The sequence below is a fragment of the Acartia tonsa genome, chromosome 11, assembly GCF_053477335.1.
Source record: "Acartia tonsa isolate MP-2025a chromosome 11, ASM5347733v1, whole genome shotgun sequence".
NCBI lineage: Eukaryota > Metazoa > Arthropoda > Copepoda > Calanoida > Acartiidae > Acartia > Acartia tonsa.
Window position 1 is genome coordinate 8,970,172 of NC_137270.1, and position 17,329 is coordinate 8,987,500.

The 17,329-nt window shown below is 30.5% G+C and overlaps 1 protein-coding gene and 1 long non-coding RNA gene across 2 annotated transcripts; both read right to left on the bottom strand.

Annotated features, from left to right (window-relative positions):
* Window positions 1-2,355: 2,355 nt before the first annotated feature.
* Window positions 2,356-9,420, bottom strand: LOC145332520 (uncharacterized). The gene is made up of 6 exons (XM_080177521.1): window positions 9,403-9,420; window positions 5,900-5,971; window positions 4,158-4,335; window positions 4,017-4,038; window positions 3,498-3,563; window positions 2,356-2,440 (listed from the first exon to the last, which is right to left on the bottom strand). Exons 1-6 carry the CDS (start codon window positions 9,418-9,420, stop codon window positions 2,356-2,358), a joined length of 441 nt encoding a protein of 146 aa, XP_080033647.1.
* A 2-nt stretch (window positions 9,421-9,422) lies between these two features.
* On the bottom strand, window positions 9,423-11,319 carry LOC145332559 (uncharacterized). The gene is made up of 3 exons (XR_013884201.1): window positions 11,204-11,319; window positions 11,050-11,141; window positions 9,423-9,557 (listed from the first exon to the last, which is right to left on the bottom strand). It is a non-coding gene; the product is annotated as an uncharacterized LOC145332559 (long non-coding RNA).
* Between the last annotated feature and the right edge of the window lie 6,010 nt (window positions 11,320-17,329).

Below are 17,329 nucleotides of genomic sequence, written 5' to 3' on the forward strand. Positions count from 1 at the left end.
ATAGACTATTGGTTTAGATCTTTATTCTATGAATAATAATAAAAAAAATCTTTACAGCTTTGGTGCTTACACCAAAGTAGAACAATGTCTGTCTGTCCGTCTGAAGCTTAAGATCTTGGTAACCCCTGAACTGAATAGGCTCTACTCTTCAGGGAATATACCTACTGGTCCTGTGGTGGTTTTAAGCTACTTTCTTTTTAGGGGGATTCCCTACCCCCCCCCCCAAAAAAAAAAAAAAAACACCTTTAAAAAATTTGTGTTTTTGTAAAATCTCAGTAACTGCTGAAAAAATTGGGCTCTAACCTTCAAGGAATATACCTACTGGTCCTCTGGTGGTTATAAGCTATTTTCTTGGGGGATGGGACAAACACAGTAATAGTGTCTGACTGATTATGACGTAACAAAAAAAATTAGCCAATGAGAGGCCACCATAAATTTTACCATTGGTCAATAACGACCTCTCATTGGCTAATTTTTTTTGTTACATCATAATCATTCAGACACTAATACTGTGTTCGGATGGGACACCCCAACCTCACAAAAAATAAAAAATCTCCACTTCCAAATTTTTAATATTTTTATTTTTAAAAATCTTCCTTCAAAAAAAAAAAAATTTAAATATTTTTTTACAATTTTTTTTTTATGCGAACAACCTGGTTTTAATTTTTACGAATTGAAATTTTTTGAATATTTCTATTAAGGAGGGTTGACTTCCCATTACTTCATAGGGCTAAGCCCCAAGAGGCTAGGGGCGAAGCTGCTAGTTTTACATAAAGTTATAAGTCACAAAAAAAGATCTTTCCTGTTTCTCATCAGGTGATAAACTGTTTAAGCCAGGATCATTTCTCAAATCATAGAAGTTTAGCCTAAATCATTTTAAATACAGGTTTTTGTTTTCAGGGAATAATTGGTGAATGTATTCACATCTTACCTTGCATCATACCAAGTAAAATGTAAGAAAAACTGAACATGAAATATTGAGGCTATTTCATTGATTTCTATGATATTCACCAGATCAGCAGATACTTTGATGATAAGTTTAGACTCATTCTACAGAAAATAAAAAAAAGGAGTTATATTAAAAACCTAAATATTATTTAAAATCAAGAAAACTTAAATTATTTTTCTGTATAAAAAGCAAAGATGAAAGCCTTATTGAGAACAGGTGGAGCAATGTATTTCTGATAAGCAGAGTCTAGACTCAATCTGTTACATCCCATTTCATCACTTCTATCTGAACAATCAGGTCTACTGTTGCATCTTAACTCTACATTTATTTCAACAAATTATTTTGCTTACAGAATAGCTTTTTTTAAGCAGCATTTTTTTTTGCCACTAAGACTAAAAAGCAATTGTGAAAGAAATAAAAAATCCAAAATAAAAACTTGACTTTTGTTTATTGTTTAACTTTATGATCAATATAATTAACATCATTTTTTGCCATGTTCTAAATTAAAACTTTGTACCAGTGAATAATACTAAGGTTAACATTTAATTCTGATAATTTTTCTTGGGCCATTTTTAACTATTGTCATTGTTATGCAACTTTTTTTTTAAATTAGGAAGAAAAGAGAATAATTATGTATCCAGCCAAACATAAAATCAATAAGAATGTTATTTCCATCATAAAATACTTGTATATAAAAAAAGAATCTGTTGGATTCCTAATGGTACGCATAATCCATTCTGACATGTAAACTGATTATCTGTACAGGATGATAATGTTAACAATTTGGTTTCTGTAAATTTGCTACATTGTCTGTCATTGCTGAAAGATAATTTTAATGAGATTTTTACATGATTTAAATTATAATGGTATCCCTGTAATTAAGTATATTACCTGATTTTCCACATATTAGTACCCAGGACCATACTAGCAAAAGAAGAATTGGTTTCAGCCCTAATATTCTTATTATATGCAATCTCCATATGCCAGATTTCAGCCTTATAATGAATAAATTGTGTTGTAAAAAATGTAATTTTAACTTGAACCTATTTTGTAAAAGACATAGAAATGAATGATCAATCGGTCAAATTTGAGATTTATTCTAATGAAGTTTAATTTGGGTGTAATTTTTTTAGGTTTATGTTGGTACTAAAAATGACCAAACCAAACCTATTTATTGTGTATATTGATTTATAGATGTGCGCTCCTTATATAAAAATCAACAATATCTACCTCAGGGTCATATCTTATGATAGTTCCTTTGGCACCAATAAAGGTAATATATCCCATCTCATCATTGTAAATCTTAAAAAAAAAGGATTTACATTTGAAATCTTTAGTTATGCATTGTTTTGTAATTAAAATCAAAGTAAGATAATATAAAAGAATGTCACGTGGAGCAAAAATACTTAAAATTTTACCTCAAATTCTTTATCAAACTCAGATCTTTCACAAAGGCCTTTAAAAGTAAACACGACATTGCTGTTCATTTGCCTATTTATGATTCCATCTTTAAATGAGTTCTAATAAACACTTAAACACTGCTTTTAAAAGAACCAAGCATTTATAATTTTTTTAAAAAAAGCAAATTCATTTTCTCTTGCTAAAAAATTTGTAAAAACTTGCTTGATTATCCTGGACTGAGAATATGAGTACTTCTCTAGTCCTTGATTTTAAAACAAATTAAAAATAAGTAAAGTGTGCATGAAAAGATCTTACTGGCAACTTAGATCAAAGTCAATATATCTTAAAGGAACCCTGCAAGAAATACACCGCTTTAACTGCCGAAAGCCTGCCTCGAGTAGACCCAATACCCAAAATTTGAAACCTCCAGCTTCAATAACAAAAAAGTTACAGACATTTCAAAATGATTTTTTTAGTACAATGAAAATTTTCATTGCTCATGATGGAAATTTCAACATTAAAGTATTTCGTCTGGAAGCTAATAATAAGCTTATAATTTTCTTTATAGGCTACGCATTTTGATAATGAAAATTCTATTATTAGCAATGATAAACTTTCTAAATTTTCATTGTACAAAAATATCATTTTGAAATGTCTATAACGTTTTGTTTGAGAATGCTAGCTTTTAGGATTTCCAGCCAACCAGAAGTCTGAGTCCGGGCTAAGTCTGCTGAACAACCAATCACAGCTCAGCATCTTTTTTACTTACATTAGTTTTTTTCTTGCTTTGACTTTATGCTTACAAATGCAATTTAAATTGAATTTAAAAAAAAAAGATTTTGACTATGAAAAAGGGTGTTACTGGCAGTCTAAGTTTCTGAAAATAAGCTTTTGTTTCCAGACAACGTAATTTAATATTGAAATTTCCATCATAAGCAATGAAAATCTTTCAAAATTTTCATGGTACTAAAAAATCATTTTAAATTTCTGTAACTTTTTTTTGTTATTGAAGCTGGAGGCTTCAAATTTTGGGTATTGGGTCTACTAGTGGAAGGCTTTCAGCAGTTAAAGTGGTGTATTTCTTGCAGGGTTTCTTTAATTAAGAACTGATAAGAAAACTAAGTTAAAATCTTGATGTGAATGATACCTAGGTACATTTGCAGCTACACATCCAGCCCAATCCCAATGTTTAGTGCTGCAACCAAAATCATACCTACATTTAGGAAATTTGTTTGTTTAAGGGGTTGGGGGTTTAATTTTTGGTGTGTTTCATGAGCCATTTTATTAAAGACTTTAACCTCACTAAAAGAAAAGCTGAATACCTTGACTATTTCCTTTTAAAATTACTTATTTTTACCCTCAACTACATCAAAATTTCAATTCAGAATTGATTTGCTATTCAAGTTTAGTCTTGATAGATTTATTGAAAATATGTATTCAAATTAACTTGTTTTAAAAATGTTTTAAGCTTGTAATGTTCAATGATTAGTACTTTAAAACATAGATATGTAACCTGCCCGCCCATACAACAAAATAATTGCATTAATCCTTAAGCTCTATTAGGTTAAGCGATGAAAGTATGCATATAAGCCTTTATACTTTGTATAAAAGTCTATGTCTAACATTTTTGTTTCTTTTATTAAAAAAAAATTGTGTATCATCTTACCAACTAGTACCAGCCTCTAAACCTAAACAAAATCTTTATGTAAGAATAAGTTTTTCATTTGATTTTTAATTCTAGCCCTTTATTTTTCTCATTTATAAATAACAATAATAATATTTTTAAGAGTTTTGTTAAACTTATTACCAAAATATGATCTAATGCATTTTTCTCCACTAGCTTTACTGGCATTAGGTTGGCCTTTTCTCCAGAGGTCAATGGCCAGTGTTGTATTAGTGTAGATGTGGACAAAATCTTCAAGTTTTTCATATTGACCCTCAGTTCTGAAAGATTTGTAGGGCATCCAATGTAGCAAGCGACTACCCTGTAAAGATAGTTATTTAATACCTATATTTGTGACAACTTTTGTTTTATAGAATCTTCGAATGTTTTACATTTACAAATGCTTAATTGCTTCAAGATCTATGTCAGATCAAAATAGGAAATAAATGTCTATAAATGAGCTCATGTTTTCCAAGTGTTAAGTGTTTAAAACTAATAGTGGTCCAATTATTCTGTAATTTCTCTCATTGACTGCTTAGTTAAATCCGATTATAATAATTTCACCAGGGAGTAAGGGAAGGGACAACGGGTGGGCAATTAATTCAATTTTAGAGTTCTAACTCAATATCTTCAAAACCAGATATATGGTAATTTTATTACAAATAGTTTAGCCGTCTATCTAAGATATTGCTGAAGTCAATATTTTTTTTATACTTATAATGTCTATCAAAACATTGCAACACACCGTCGAAAAAAGTAAATTATATAATGGATACTTTGCAACATGGAGAATTTGTTTCAAAACTTTTAGCTGTTGATCTTTAACATTAGAAGATAAATTTACGCTTTTACTGACAGACAGATAAACTGATGGGTCCTACGTCAAACGCAGGAGTCCCAAACGTCGGAGTGGACAATCGTCGGAGTGGACAAACGTTGGAGTGGACACTTAACCTAACCTAAACTATTTCAGACCATCTTATAGGTTTTTTAAAATGCCTAACCCCTGCGGGTGGCTTACTTTTTCATTCATATATTAACCTAACCTAATATGTATAGAAATACTTCATAAAATTAATATCTTAACACTCCTGCGTTTGTCCTGGAACCGACTGATGGATATTTTACATTATATAGTAATTTTAATAATAAAGCAAGAAGTAGCAAAGCTCTTTGTTGTTGATGAAAGGACAGCAAAAGAATTGAGAGAAAAATAGTGCATAACAGATAGACAGACGGATATAATGAGAAATTATGTTCAGTGGTTGAATAGCCAAAGACAAACACACGTTTTATCTATAGAAATTTTATATTCTCTAGAGCATTGCCGACAGACTGATGGAGCAAGTAAGATATATTATTGTACATGTTTATTTATCACAAAACTAGCTATTTATTTAAAGGAGGGATGGAGTAGGCAGAAAATTTTAAAAACCCTTATCTAAAATTGAAAAGCCTTAGGCCATCCCAGTTTCATATAAACTTTAGCAAATGGAGATTTCTCCTACCTACTTTAATTATCGAATGACCGTCAGAGCAGCAGAGAAATTAACGTTTCTCTCAAACGGTTTCTAACAGACAGACAAAAAAAGTATAGAGTAGCTTCTAGCATACCAAAGAAAAGAACAAATAGTGTAAATGTAAAGAGATGAATCAGACAACATGAATAATAAAAAAAAGGAAGTCAATATCTATAAGTAGTGAAGTGCTAAAAATTCATGGAAGGACAAACAGACAAAATTAACTATAGAGAAGTTGTTCAGTACGCTGTCTATCTTCAATGGCAGCCGAAAAATGGCGGACTAATGAATAGACAAAGTAAATTATAGAGAAGCTTTCCTACTAATAAATAAATTGATCTAATAACAATCTTAGTTACAAGTTACCTGCCAACAACGTTCTTTTACTGCTGGCTTTAGAATACTACTTGTGTGATAAAACTCATAATCTTCAAACGTCTATAAGCATAAAATTTTAAATGTTTATTTAATTTTAATATGTATCTATAAATAAATGAACCAAGGACGTCCAAGACAAGGTAAAGGGATGATTAGTACCCCCCCCCCCCCCATTTCTCCCTCAAAATTTTTAGAAATTTTTTTATTTTACCACCCCTTCCTCAATATAAAATTACCCCTATCCTGGAGATGCCGTAGGCAACCCCAACTATTTAGGAGGGGTTTTACCCCCCCAATTTTTTTTTTGGGGGGGAGTAAATTTTTACTTCCACTATTAAAATTTTTTACCGACCCCAAAAATGAAAATGCTTGGAAGTTCTTGATCAAGTACGATATAGTTTCACCAGATTAAACAGTTCTGGACCATGAAAAAAAAACAATGTCTATTCAAAGAACCCAGCTTTTCAAAAAGCCGCATCGAGGATGGCTGAACGACACATTCATATGTTACATTATGAGAAATGCGTCGGTTTATAAGAAAATGTAACGCTATTGCCTTATTAACACGTTGAGAATTTGATAAAATTGGTACTTGTTACATCTTTCCATTTTCTTCCATAAAAATAACAACACACACGACGCACAGAACCGTTGACAAATTTTAAAAAATGTAGCTAATTTGTTAGTGTAGTTTAATTTTAAAAAAATAACAACTTCTACGTCGTATATGACGTCGTTAAATTGAAATAAATATGACGTGACTTTATGAAATGATGCAAGCAATATTATTTAAATAGGGATTTTACTTACAAAAAATTGTGTAATTTCTTATACTCAACCGGTAATTTGCGTCGATAAAAAGGGAGGATTTGTAGGGGGGGAAATAGCCTTAAAAAAATAAAAAAGAGGAGGGGAAACATGTGTGGGGGGGGGACACCAATTGGATGGGATGGGATGGGGGTGGTTATGAACAAAGCTAGGGCTGCGCAACACTTTCCCGCGTTTACCCCTGTTTTGTTATTGTTTTGCTAGTGTGGCATGGGTGTTGCGGGACCCAGTGTACACTATGTGAGTTAATTTGTCTGCTAGCTTAACAGGGTAACCTCATAAAAATAAAATAAAATGTCATTAAAATAATTGAATAGTTTTATTTTAATTCAAATTCTAAAACATTTTATTTAAAAACACCGAATAATTTGTAAACTAGTGTTTTTAAAGTATAATTATATATATTTCTAATTAAAAATCTGGTACCTCTGTGGCCACTACTAGCTACAAGTACACAGGTAGTCGTAGACAGTAGTATACACTCGTGAGTTACTCAACCAGCAAAATAACAACAAAAATAGTTTGTGATATAAAAATGAAAATTAAGAAACAGACAATACAACCTTAGATGTCAAATGTAATTTGTGTGAAGATTAAATCAATTAAAGAGCTTCGTTCAAAATCGCGATGGGGGAAAGGTAAATGGATTTAATAACATTTATCTTTCTTTTGTTGCTATATTTTGAAAGGAGAATTCTAATCGTCATATCTTAAATAAAAGTTTTATCATTTTTAAAGGTAAGAATTTTATTAATATGACAATTTCAAGAGGGGGGTAAGTTTCTGGTAAAATCCGTAAAGGTTATGTGCTATAAGTTAAAAACAGTAGTTGAACAATAAAAATTTATGTTAACTTTAAACAAAATTTTTGTCATAGTTCTTTTCAATAAGAAATACACATATTTAGTGAATATTATCGATCGTCCTACTACTATTTTTAAAGCTTATAAAATACACCTTTACGGATTTTACCAGAAACCTACCCCCCTCTTTCTAATTCTTATTTTATGCCAATGCAATGGGAGGGAATAAAGTTTCCCCTCCTAATAATTTGTATCGTTTGGTCGTTAAATATTATTTAATATTTTGTAGCGTCTAGCCCAAACCAACACGATGCAAACGGCTAATTTTATTTTTTTTGTCTCAAATAAATAAACCTGGTGTTTTATAATATAACACCAACCAATTTTATAAAAAAAAATGACTTACTCATACGATGCGTACGGCGTAATTTTATTTTTTTCCCTAAATAAATATTAAATAAAACCCAACGCATTTTTCATTTTTCCATCGCAAAACTGGTCCAAATTGCGATGCATTTAAAAACACGTACGTCGTATGAGCATATCGAGAAAAATAATAAAAAAGCATCATATAAGCTCAAATGCGTGTACATGAGCCGTTTTTTTACATCGAGGAAAATAATGGTATTGCGTCGTATGCATGCGTCGTTCCTTTAGTTTTCATGCGGATTTTTAAACAGCTGGGAAGTAAAATACTAAGAAATTATTAAAGAAAAAAATTTAAATAAAAAAATATTGTGAAGCTTCCATGCATAATAATAGATAAATCAACTTAATCAGACATTTCAGTAAATATCAAAATCTTTTTTTCTAAACAAACACTTTTTCTTTATTACATTTCCTCTCTTTTTTTTGGTAAAAATGGTTACAAATGCATTTTTATGTTTGTTCTAAACTATTCACTACATTTAACGTTTTTGAATTACAGTACACAAATGTACTGCTAAAAAAAACTAGTTTTAATCTTATGATTGTACATTTCTATATTCGTAGAAAACTGGATATATTTTTACCGACCCCAAAAATGAAAATGCTTGGAAGTTCTTGATCAAGTACGATATAGTTTCACCAGATTAAACAGTTCTGGACCATGAAAAAAAAACAATGTCTATTCAAAGAAGTAAAATACTAAGAAATTATTAAAGAAAAAAATTTAAATAAAAAAATATTGTGAAGCTTCCATGCATAATAATAGATAAATCAACTTAATCAGACATTTCAGTAAATATCAAAATCTTTTTTTCTAAACAAACACTTTTTCTTTATTACATTTCCTCTCTTTTTTTTGGTAAAAATGGTTACAAATGCATTTTTATGTTTGTTCTAAACTATTCACTACATTTAACGTTTTTGAATTACAGTACACAAATGTACTGTAATTAATACATTAGAATCGAAAACATTATAATATTAACTTCTTGCATCGTATTAAAAACAGATTTCCGTGGATTATTAAATGTCCAATAATAAGATTAAACTGGTTTTAATCTTATTATTGTACATTTTTATATTCATAGAAAACAGGAGATAATATGATGCTAGACAATTTTCAGTATGGCTGAGAATCAGTTCTAATCCACTAGACATTAAAAGGTTTAGAAGCGATACAGGAATAGTTATTTCTTGTATTGTATTATAAACGGCTTTCCGCGGATATAGAATGTACAATTATAAGATTAAAACTAGTTTTTTTAGCCCCGTGGTGCCAAAGGCACCGGCTAAAAAAAACTAGTTTTAATCTTATGATTGTACATTTCTATATTCGTAGAAAACTGGATATATTACGAGGCTAGACATAGTTTTTTCGTATTTATGAGAACCTGTTCCTATCAAATGAATACGAGAAAATATATTATTTACCTGAAAGATACCAGTCATACTACCAATAGTAATCTTATTGCATGCTTCTTCTGCTTTATCAAAAGTTTTATACAGTACAGGAATGTTTACTATAGAATAATTTCTGGGACAGGCCATTTTTTCCCAATCATGTGTGGTCTCCTTGATCAATGTTCCTAGAAATATTGTTTAAAAAGTGTTAAAACTCAATGTATGATATTTTTAAAACTTATCATTATTCCTAGTAGTTATTTAGGATATTTAAAAAAAGAAATAATAATTAAATAGATCAAACAATAATTTATCAAGTGGATAGATGGGATTTTTTAATGAACCACTTCAATATAGAATACAAAGATTGCATAATAAAACCTATTTCTTTTTTGTAAAGACAAATTGTTTCAGCAGTTCATGATATTTTCAAAGAAGCTGTCTTAACTTTATTGCTTTTAACGCGGTTTTAAGGTACTAAACCGCAACAAAATAAAAGAAGAAAATTGCCAGTATGAACAAAAATAGTTAGATCTTTAATTTGACACCTAACTTTTTAAATTCTGTTGAGTAATTATTGAAATAATCTATCTTTTTAACCTCGGTTTAATAAAAACTTTAAACTTAATTATTTTCTCACACAGACATAAAAAATATGGGTTCATATATACCTTTAGAATCAGAAAAATATTACAAATCCATTCTAAGCAAAATTGAAAAAAAGTAAAAACTTAAAAAATTAAAATGGCCTAAAATATTATATTTTTACAGGCAACACTTAATTGTAACTATTAAACTAGCCAATCAAAAATCTCAAAAATTGACAAATCAAGAAGCTTCACCTCAAAACTTAACCAATAGAATTGACAAAAAAAGGATAATGTTCATATAATATATACAATAGATACTACAATCAAAATAATGATACTTACATAACATGTAAAGAATGAAAAATTATGAATAAATATGCTTCAGTCTGTTTATAAACTTCAAAACAATGCAGTTAAAAATGCATTATTGTTTCTTGTGTTTAAAAAATATCAGTTACAGTGTATGTACATTTGTTTAGGTTTTGTTCAGGTTTTGTTCAACCCTTTAAAGCCGAAAATTATGATTCTTACAACAAACTTATATTTTTTATTATAGTTTTATAACACTTTTTCAATTTTGCTTAGAATGGATTCGTAATATTTCTCTCATTCTAAAGTCATATATAAACACATATTTTTTATGCCTGTGAGAGAAATTATTTAGGTTTAAAGTTTTGATTAAACCGAGGTTAAAAAAATTGATTTTTTTAATAATTCCTCAACAGAATTTAAAAAGTAAGGTGTCAAATTAAAGATCTTACTATTTTTGTTCATACTGGCAATTTTCTTCTTTTATTTTGTTGCGTTTTAGTACCTTAAAACTGACTTAATTATTTTTAAAAAAAACTTAAATTACTTCAAAAATAAGATGTCTACAAAAAAAAACCCGATTCTATGGACCATTTTACATCTATTACTTACTAAAACACCAACTAGCTATTCTAAATAAAAAGCAAAAAAGTTAAGACAGCTTCTTTAGAAAATCACAAGGATAACAACAACAATCATTCATTATTATAAAAACTGCTTATCAATAAAATAATAGTATGAGCGTTGAGGAAATATTTCTAATGTATATTTACACCACCTGTTATATTCCAAGTTGTGGTTGAATTTATAATATTTCCAGGGTCTCTTGTGTGGGATATACAGGAAGAAAACTTTGTCAATTCTTCAATGCTGAAATAATGAAGGCACTTCATTTTAATGATCAAGATTATAAATTAACAATTTGAATTTACCTTAGATATCTGTCCCAAACATCAATATCAGACAATAGACCAATCAATGGTTTATTATCAAAGTAGTAATGGCCAACTTTAATCATCATGGAATTTGTGCTATTTGTCAGTCTTCCATTTACGTCCCTTAAACATTTTAAAACATTTAAATAGTTGAAAATGTTCAGAGAGTGAATACAAAAAGTAAAAGTAATTTGAAGATTAAAAGAAATTTAACCACTTTAAAACTTTAACAGAGCTGGATCTTTAAATCGTTTTTTTTGGTGCGCTGAATCAGGGTGATTCAGAGGTAACCCGGAGGTGCGCTGATGGTGCACCACAGCCACTGCTATAAAACATTTATCTTTAAAAAGATTTTTGGTGCTGTGTTGCTAGATCGCTGGCGACACTCAATAACATATCCATACGTGCCGGTACAATTTTTTAACTTAGGCTGGGTCAGTACGGTGTTTTATATAAAACAATATATAATTTATCTTAAAAATAACTATAAAAATGTTTTCACGATAGTTTTGCAATAGAATATTAAACTAATTTTTAAAAAATATTTAAATTTATTTATGATTCACCCCGATTTGGCACGATAATGCCACTAGTTGAGTACCATTGACGCGCTGGTACAGCCCAACTGACCGCACTGAATAGCCCATGCCATTTCAATTTAAAGATTGGTGTTAATAATCTGATGGTGCGCTGAAATAAATCGCCCCAGTTTAGCGCACCTATAAACGATTTAAAGATTCAGCTCAGATGTTGTCATTGACAATTAACCCTTAACGGTCGGGGGGGGGGGGGGGGGCGTTGAACGCCCCCCCATCCGGTTTTTTCTATCTCATTTTCTGTGTGTGAAGAGAGTAAAGAGCAAAAATATTTTTTTGACTAAAACAAAACATTTTATCATACCAAAATACTAAAAAATCCTCTAGTAGTACATCCTTATATGAAATGCAGGTGTTCAAGTCACTTTCAGGTTCCAGGTATGATCCTGCAGGTCCTGATCCTCCAGGTCTCCAAAAATCTTTAAAAGGCTCCTGTGGCCGCAATTTTTGACTTAGAGACTTCAAATTTTAAACTTAAGCTTTTCTTACATGTCTACATAACGTATTAAAATTTCATGAAGATCCGCCGCCGTTTTCCCGCCGACCACCGACTGCGGCGGCTGGCAGCTGCCAAGTACAGCTGCGGTCGCTGAAATTTATATTTTGATATTTCTAATGTAAAATTTACATAAAGATAAACTTTTTCTGGGAAAAAATTTTTCTTCTAGCTTCAAAAATAAAAAAATTACAGCCGTTTGAAATTTTTAAATAAAAAATACCTAAAAACAAAGGTTGTTAAATAAAAGGGTGAAGGAAGCAAAAATTGACTTAGACTTATAAAAGGTCGGAAATTCATTATCAAACAGGGGACTTGCACAAAAAAATTTAGCCCTCTAGCTCTAATAGGAACTGAGATAATTAGGGGGGGCGTTGAACGCCCCCCCCCCCCCGACCGATTAAGGTGCGGCAAGGGGCCCGACTGTAAAGGGTTAAGGTGGGTCTTTCTTGGACATTTTTTCTGAGACCTAAGCGGAAACTTGCACTTAAATTATATAATAGGGTGGGTCAATAGCGGGAACGTCAACATGATTCTTATAAGTATAATACACCTCTAAATGATTAAGAGGTTTTTCAGTAATTTCTAAGGCGAGGAATGAGATATTTTGAAAAGGACAAAAGTTCCTGAATCTACTAAAGGCCGTTTCAGGGAGCACCCTAGTTCTGATTCAATAAATTTTTAACTCCCATTCATAAATAGCTATACTTTTAAATGTGTGGTAGCCAGCGGTTTTTAGACTTAAGATAAATTTTTAATCTTACATAGGTGTATTATACTTATAAAAATCATGAGCACGTTCCCGCTATGGTCTCAGATAAAAATGTCCAAAATCGACAGCTATTCACAGCTATTTGTGAATATCTATTGAACAGAACCATGGCTTCATGGTTCTCCCTGAAAAAGCTTGAGGAGTAGAATAATGAACTGTTGTTCATTTCTAAATAACTTGTTCCTAAACCTCTGCAAATTGGAATATTCTCAAGAAACCCCAATCATAAGTCATTTCTAAGGCAAGGAACGAGTAAAACACTAGAGGGAGAAAGGGCTAAATAACTGTATCTCCCAATCGCAACCATCCTGTGCAACCTTTCTATTGGGTCATTGAAAATCAACCAATGGTGTCGCTTATATTAACACAGCAAAGTAGCAGAAAATAATTATAAGCAGAAGAAAGAGGTCTAAATGAAGGGAGGTAGTTGTCTGTTCATAGATCTATACTATAGAACTGTTCTTGAAACGAAAAAAGCTCCCGATCCTCTCCTTAAGGCCTTTACACTAATAGCAGCAGACAAGTATTTTCATAATGCTAATATGGGTATTTCAAAACTTGAAATTTCTCTCACCCCTTCATGGACGAAGAAGGTAGAAATTACAAATTTGTCCACGTGCTCACAATATTGACAGAATAATTTGAAACCCCATGAACATGCATGCAATAATACAAAAATGCAATACATAATATTGTCGCATTTTATGCGAAAATGTATAAATGACAATCAAAAATGGGGCTATTTACTTACTCATCCAGCAAATTCACAACATCATTTTGTAATGTACCATTCGACTTTCAATGGAGGCAAAACTTACATTGGTACATTACCAGAGTATTCATAAATATTGATTTCCTTATTTAGATTTAACATGGTATTTACTAGTTATTTTTTTTAAATTTTACATAAAATTTTTCAATTAAACATAACATTTTACGCATTTTTACTTTTAACATAATTTAAAAATAGCATGATTTCAATTATGTCGATATCAAAATAGTAGACCATCATTCTATCAGTCTCTTGAAAGTAGAATAGTACATTACAAAAACTGCCCTTAATTATATCATTACCAAGAGAGGCAAAAATGAAATGGTAGATTACAAAAATCATATCGGCCTTGATGATATCATTACCATGAGAGGGGAAAATGGAATCATACATAACTTGTTTTAGAGGGTCCAAACCGTAATCATAGATTATATTTCTGCTTCTATAAAAATGGATTCAACCTACTAAGTGTACAATGGATGTATTTTTGACAAAAAAATTTCTTCGTTTTTCTCATTTCATACATACATCCAAATATGGCAAAAATACATCCAATATTATTAAACAATAAACATGTGACAAAAATACATCCAATATTATTAAACAATAAACATGTGACAAAAATACATCCAATATTATTAAACATGTGACTAAAATACATCCAATATTATTAAACATGTGACAAAAATATATCCAATATTATTAAACATGTGACAAAAATACATCCAATATTATTAAACATGTGACAAAAATACATCCAATATTATTAAACATGTGACAAAAATACATCCAATATTATTAAACATGTGACAAAAATACATCCAATATTATTAAACATGTGACAAAAATACATCCAATATTACTAAACATGTGACAAAAATACATCTAATATTATTAAACATGTGACATAAATACATCCAATATTATTAAACATGTGACAAAAATACATCCAATATTATTAAACATGTGACATAAATACTAGGGTTGGGCCGGATATCCGGTGTGGCCGGATATCCGGCCGGATATCCGGCCATTTTCAATATCCGGCCGGATACCGGATATTGAAACTATCCGGCCGGATATCCGGCTATAACTTTTTTTTGTATTTTACACCAAAAATCTCTGCTTTATAAAATTTTAAATGGCTATAATTTTCTTATTATTGAAGCTAGAAGAACATTTTTTGAATATGTTTATCTTTATGTAAATTTTATATATGAAATCTCAAAAGTTTATTAATAATTTTTTTTTGCTACTTTAATATCTGGTAATTTAGCCGGTTATCCGGCCGGGTATCCGGTAATTTGGCCGGATAACCGGATATTTGCCGGATATCCGGCGTTGGCCGGATATCCGGCATTTGAAATCAGCCGGATATCCGGTATCCGGCCAAAAAAGTATCCAGCCCAACCCTAATAAATACATCCAGAATTGGCAAAATTCCGAGTAGGGATTGATTCCAGTCAAATGTACTTAATAGGTCAAATTATTTTAAACATGTGTTTAATCATACTATGCATTTAGAAAGCGTAGGAACTCTATATACGATACATGAATGTCCGTATGTCCAGTTTAAACATATTAATATTTAAACTTTTTTAACAACAAAGTTTTATGATTATGATCAAGTTATGATTATCCGATTGATCTGATTCTAGGAATATTGATTCCTAGGACAACAAAGTATATTGTTATATGCGTTGCATCTCTTTAATCAAGTCCAAAACATGTAAGTATGTCCTTAAACAGTATACTGTATTAAAGCAGATTTCAATAAATTTATTAACAATTTTGTTTCAAATTTTAAAAATTTTTATTCTGATTTTTCAGGTCTGATACACTAGTGTTAAAATTTGTTTGTCCTACCTTTCCAGAGCTTAGCTTTTATTGATGTTGGCATACTTGTTCTTTTTTAAAAACTAAATTATCTTTGAGACAACTTTTAATTTTAATTTTAAGCAAGTGTGCATGTCATAACGTTTTTTATTGGCTTGTGAAAGCAACATTTAAGTATTTTCAGAGAATATTTTTTTTTCTCCCATGGACATATCTTGTAGAGTGACAGGACAATTGTTTAACAAATTAAATATGACAGTCATGCTTTACAAGATACATCTATACATAAACATGTTGTGATTTTGTATTAAAGACCAACCTTAACTTTTTTCTTGTTCCAATTCTATCCATATTTTTTCCACCAATAAATATGTCAAGTTTATTTTTTGGAAAAGAAATTGCAATACACAAATGATTCCATTTTCTTGTGTATCTCCAAGCAAAGTGAGTGCCGAATGAGTGTATACCATCAACCACTATGCTTCCTAAAATTCCGTTGAAATTTATGTTTTGAGATTTCTAACATCAAATTTACATAAAAATTAACATTTTCTGTAAAAAATTGTTTTTTTTTTCTAGCTTCAAAAATAAGAAAATGGCAGCTTTTTGAAATTCTTAAGTAGAAAAAGACCTAAAAACAAAGGTTGTTAAATAAAAGGGTGAAGGAAGGGAAAATTGACTTTGACCCATTTATAGTCAGTTATTTATTTTTAAACAGGGGACATGCACAAATTATATTTAGCCCTCTAGCTCTAATAGGAGCTGAGATAATAGGAGAAATGGGGCATTAGATCCCCCCCCCTCCCCGACTGTTTAAGGTGCGGCAAGGGGCCCAACTGTTAAGGGTTAATAATAATATCAATCAGTTTCGAAGCCGTACTGGTTAAAGGAGTTTGAATTTTAAGCCTTCCAAAAAACATGCATGGGAACAAGAACGTCCAAGCTTTTTTTATTTCAGGGGTAGGAGGGTAATCTTTTTATCATACAGGCAAGAAAGTCCAAGGGGGGGGGGTAATTAAAGTTAAAATCAGCCGCATATCTTGAATAACAAGTGAAATAATTACTTTTAACAGTTATAAATCTATCTCAACCATAACATTTATAAATTAGTAACTACTGCTGCTTCATAACGAAATATATTTCAAAGAAAAAAACCTTCATTATCAATCGCATCTGTAATAGAAAACAACAACATAAATAAATGAAAAAAAGCATTAAGAATTATACAAAAAAAGTCAAAATGTTAAAATTTATCATAAAAAATAAAATTTTAAATTCACAGCTACTGTTTAGATCTTTACTATAACACAACCAAAAAACAAATAAAGGAGAACCGGTCAAACTGGCTGTGTAATAAGAGAGAGAAAGGGAAGGGTATATAGTTTGAAACAAATATTTTTTAAAAACAATTGCAACTGCATTTTAAATCAAGTTCTACGATTTAACAATGGTTCAAATTTTCTAATATAAAATTTTTCTCGGGCTAATCATATCCAAGGATTATTACTTTTAAGTTGCTCAAAAGGAACAAATTGTAAATGGCAAGGGTTGTGACCATTTTGTGAAAAATGTTGTCCTACAGTTTTTACAGAATTTGGTTCAATTGAATTTTTGTGTTCTCTGAATCTATCCACTGCTTTACGTCCTGTTT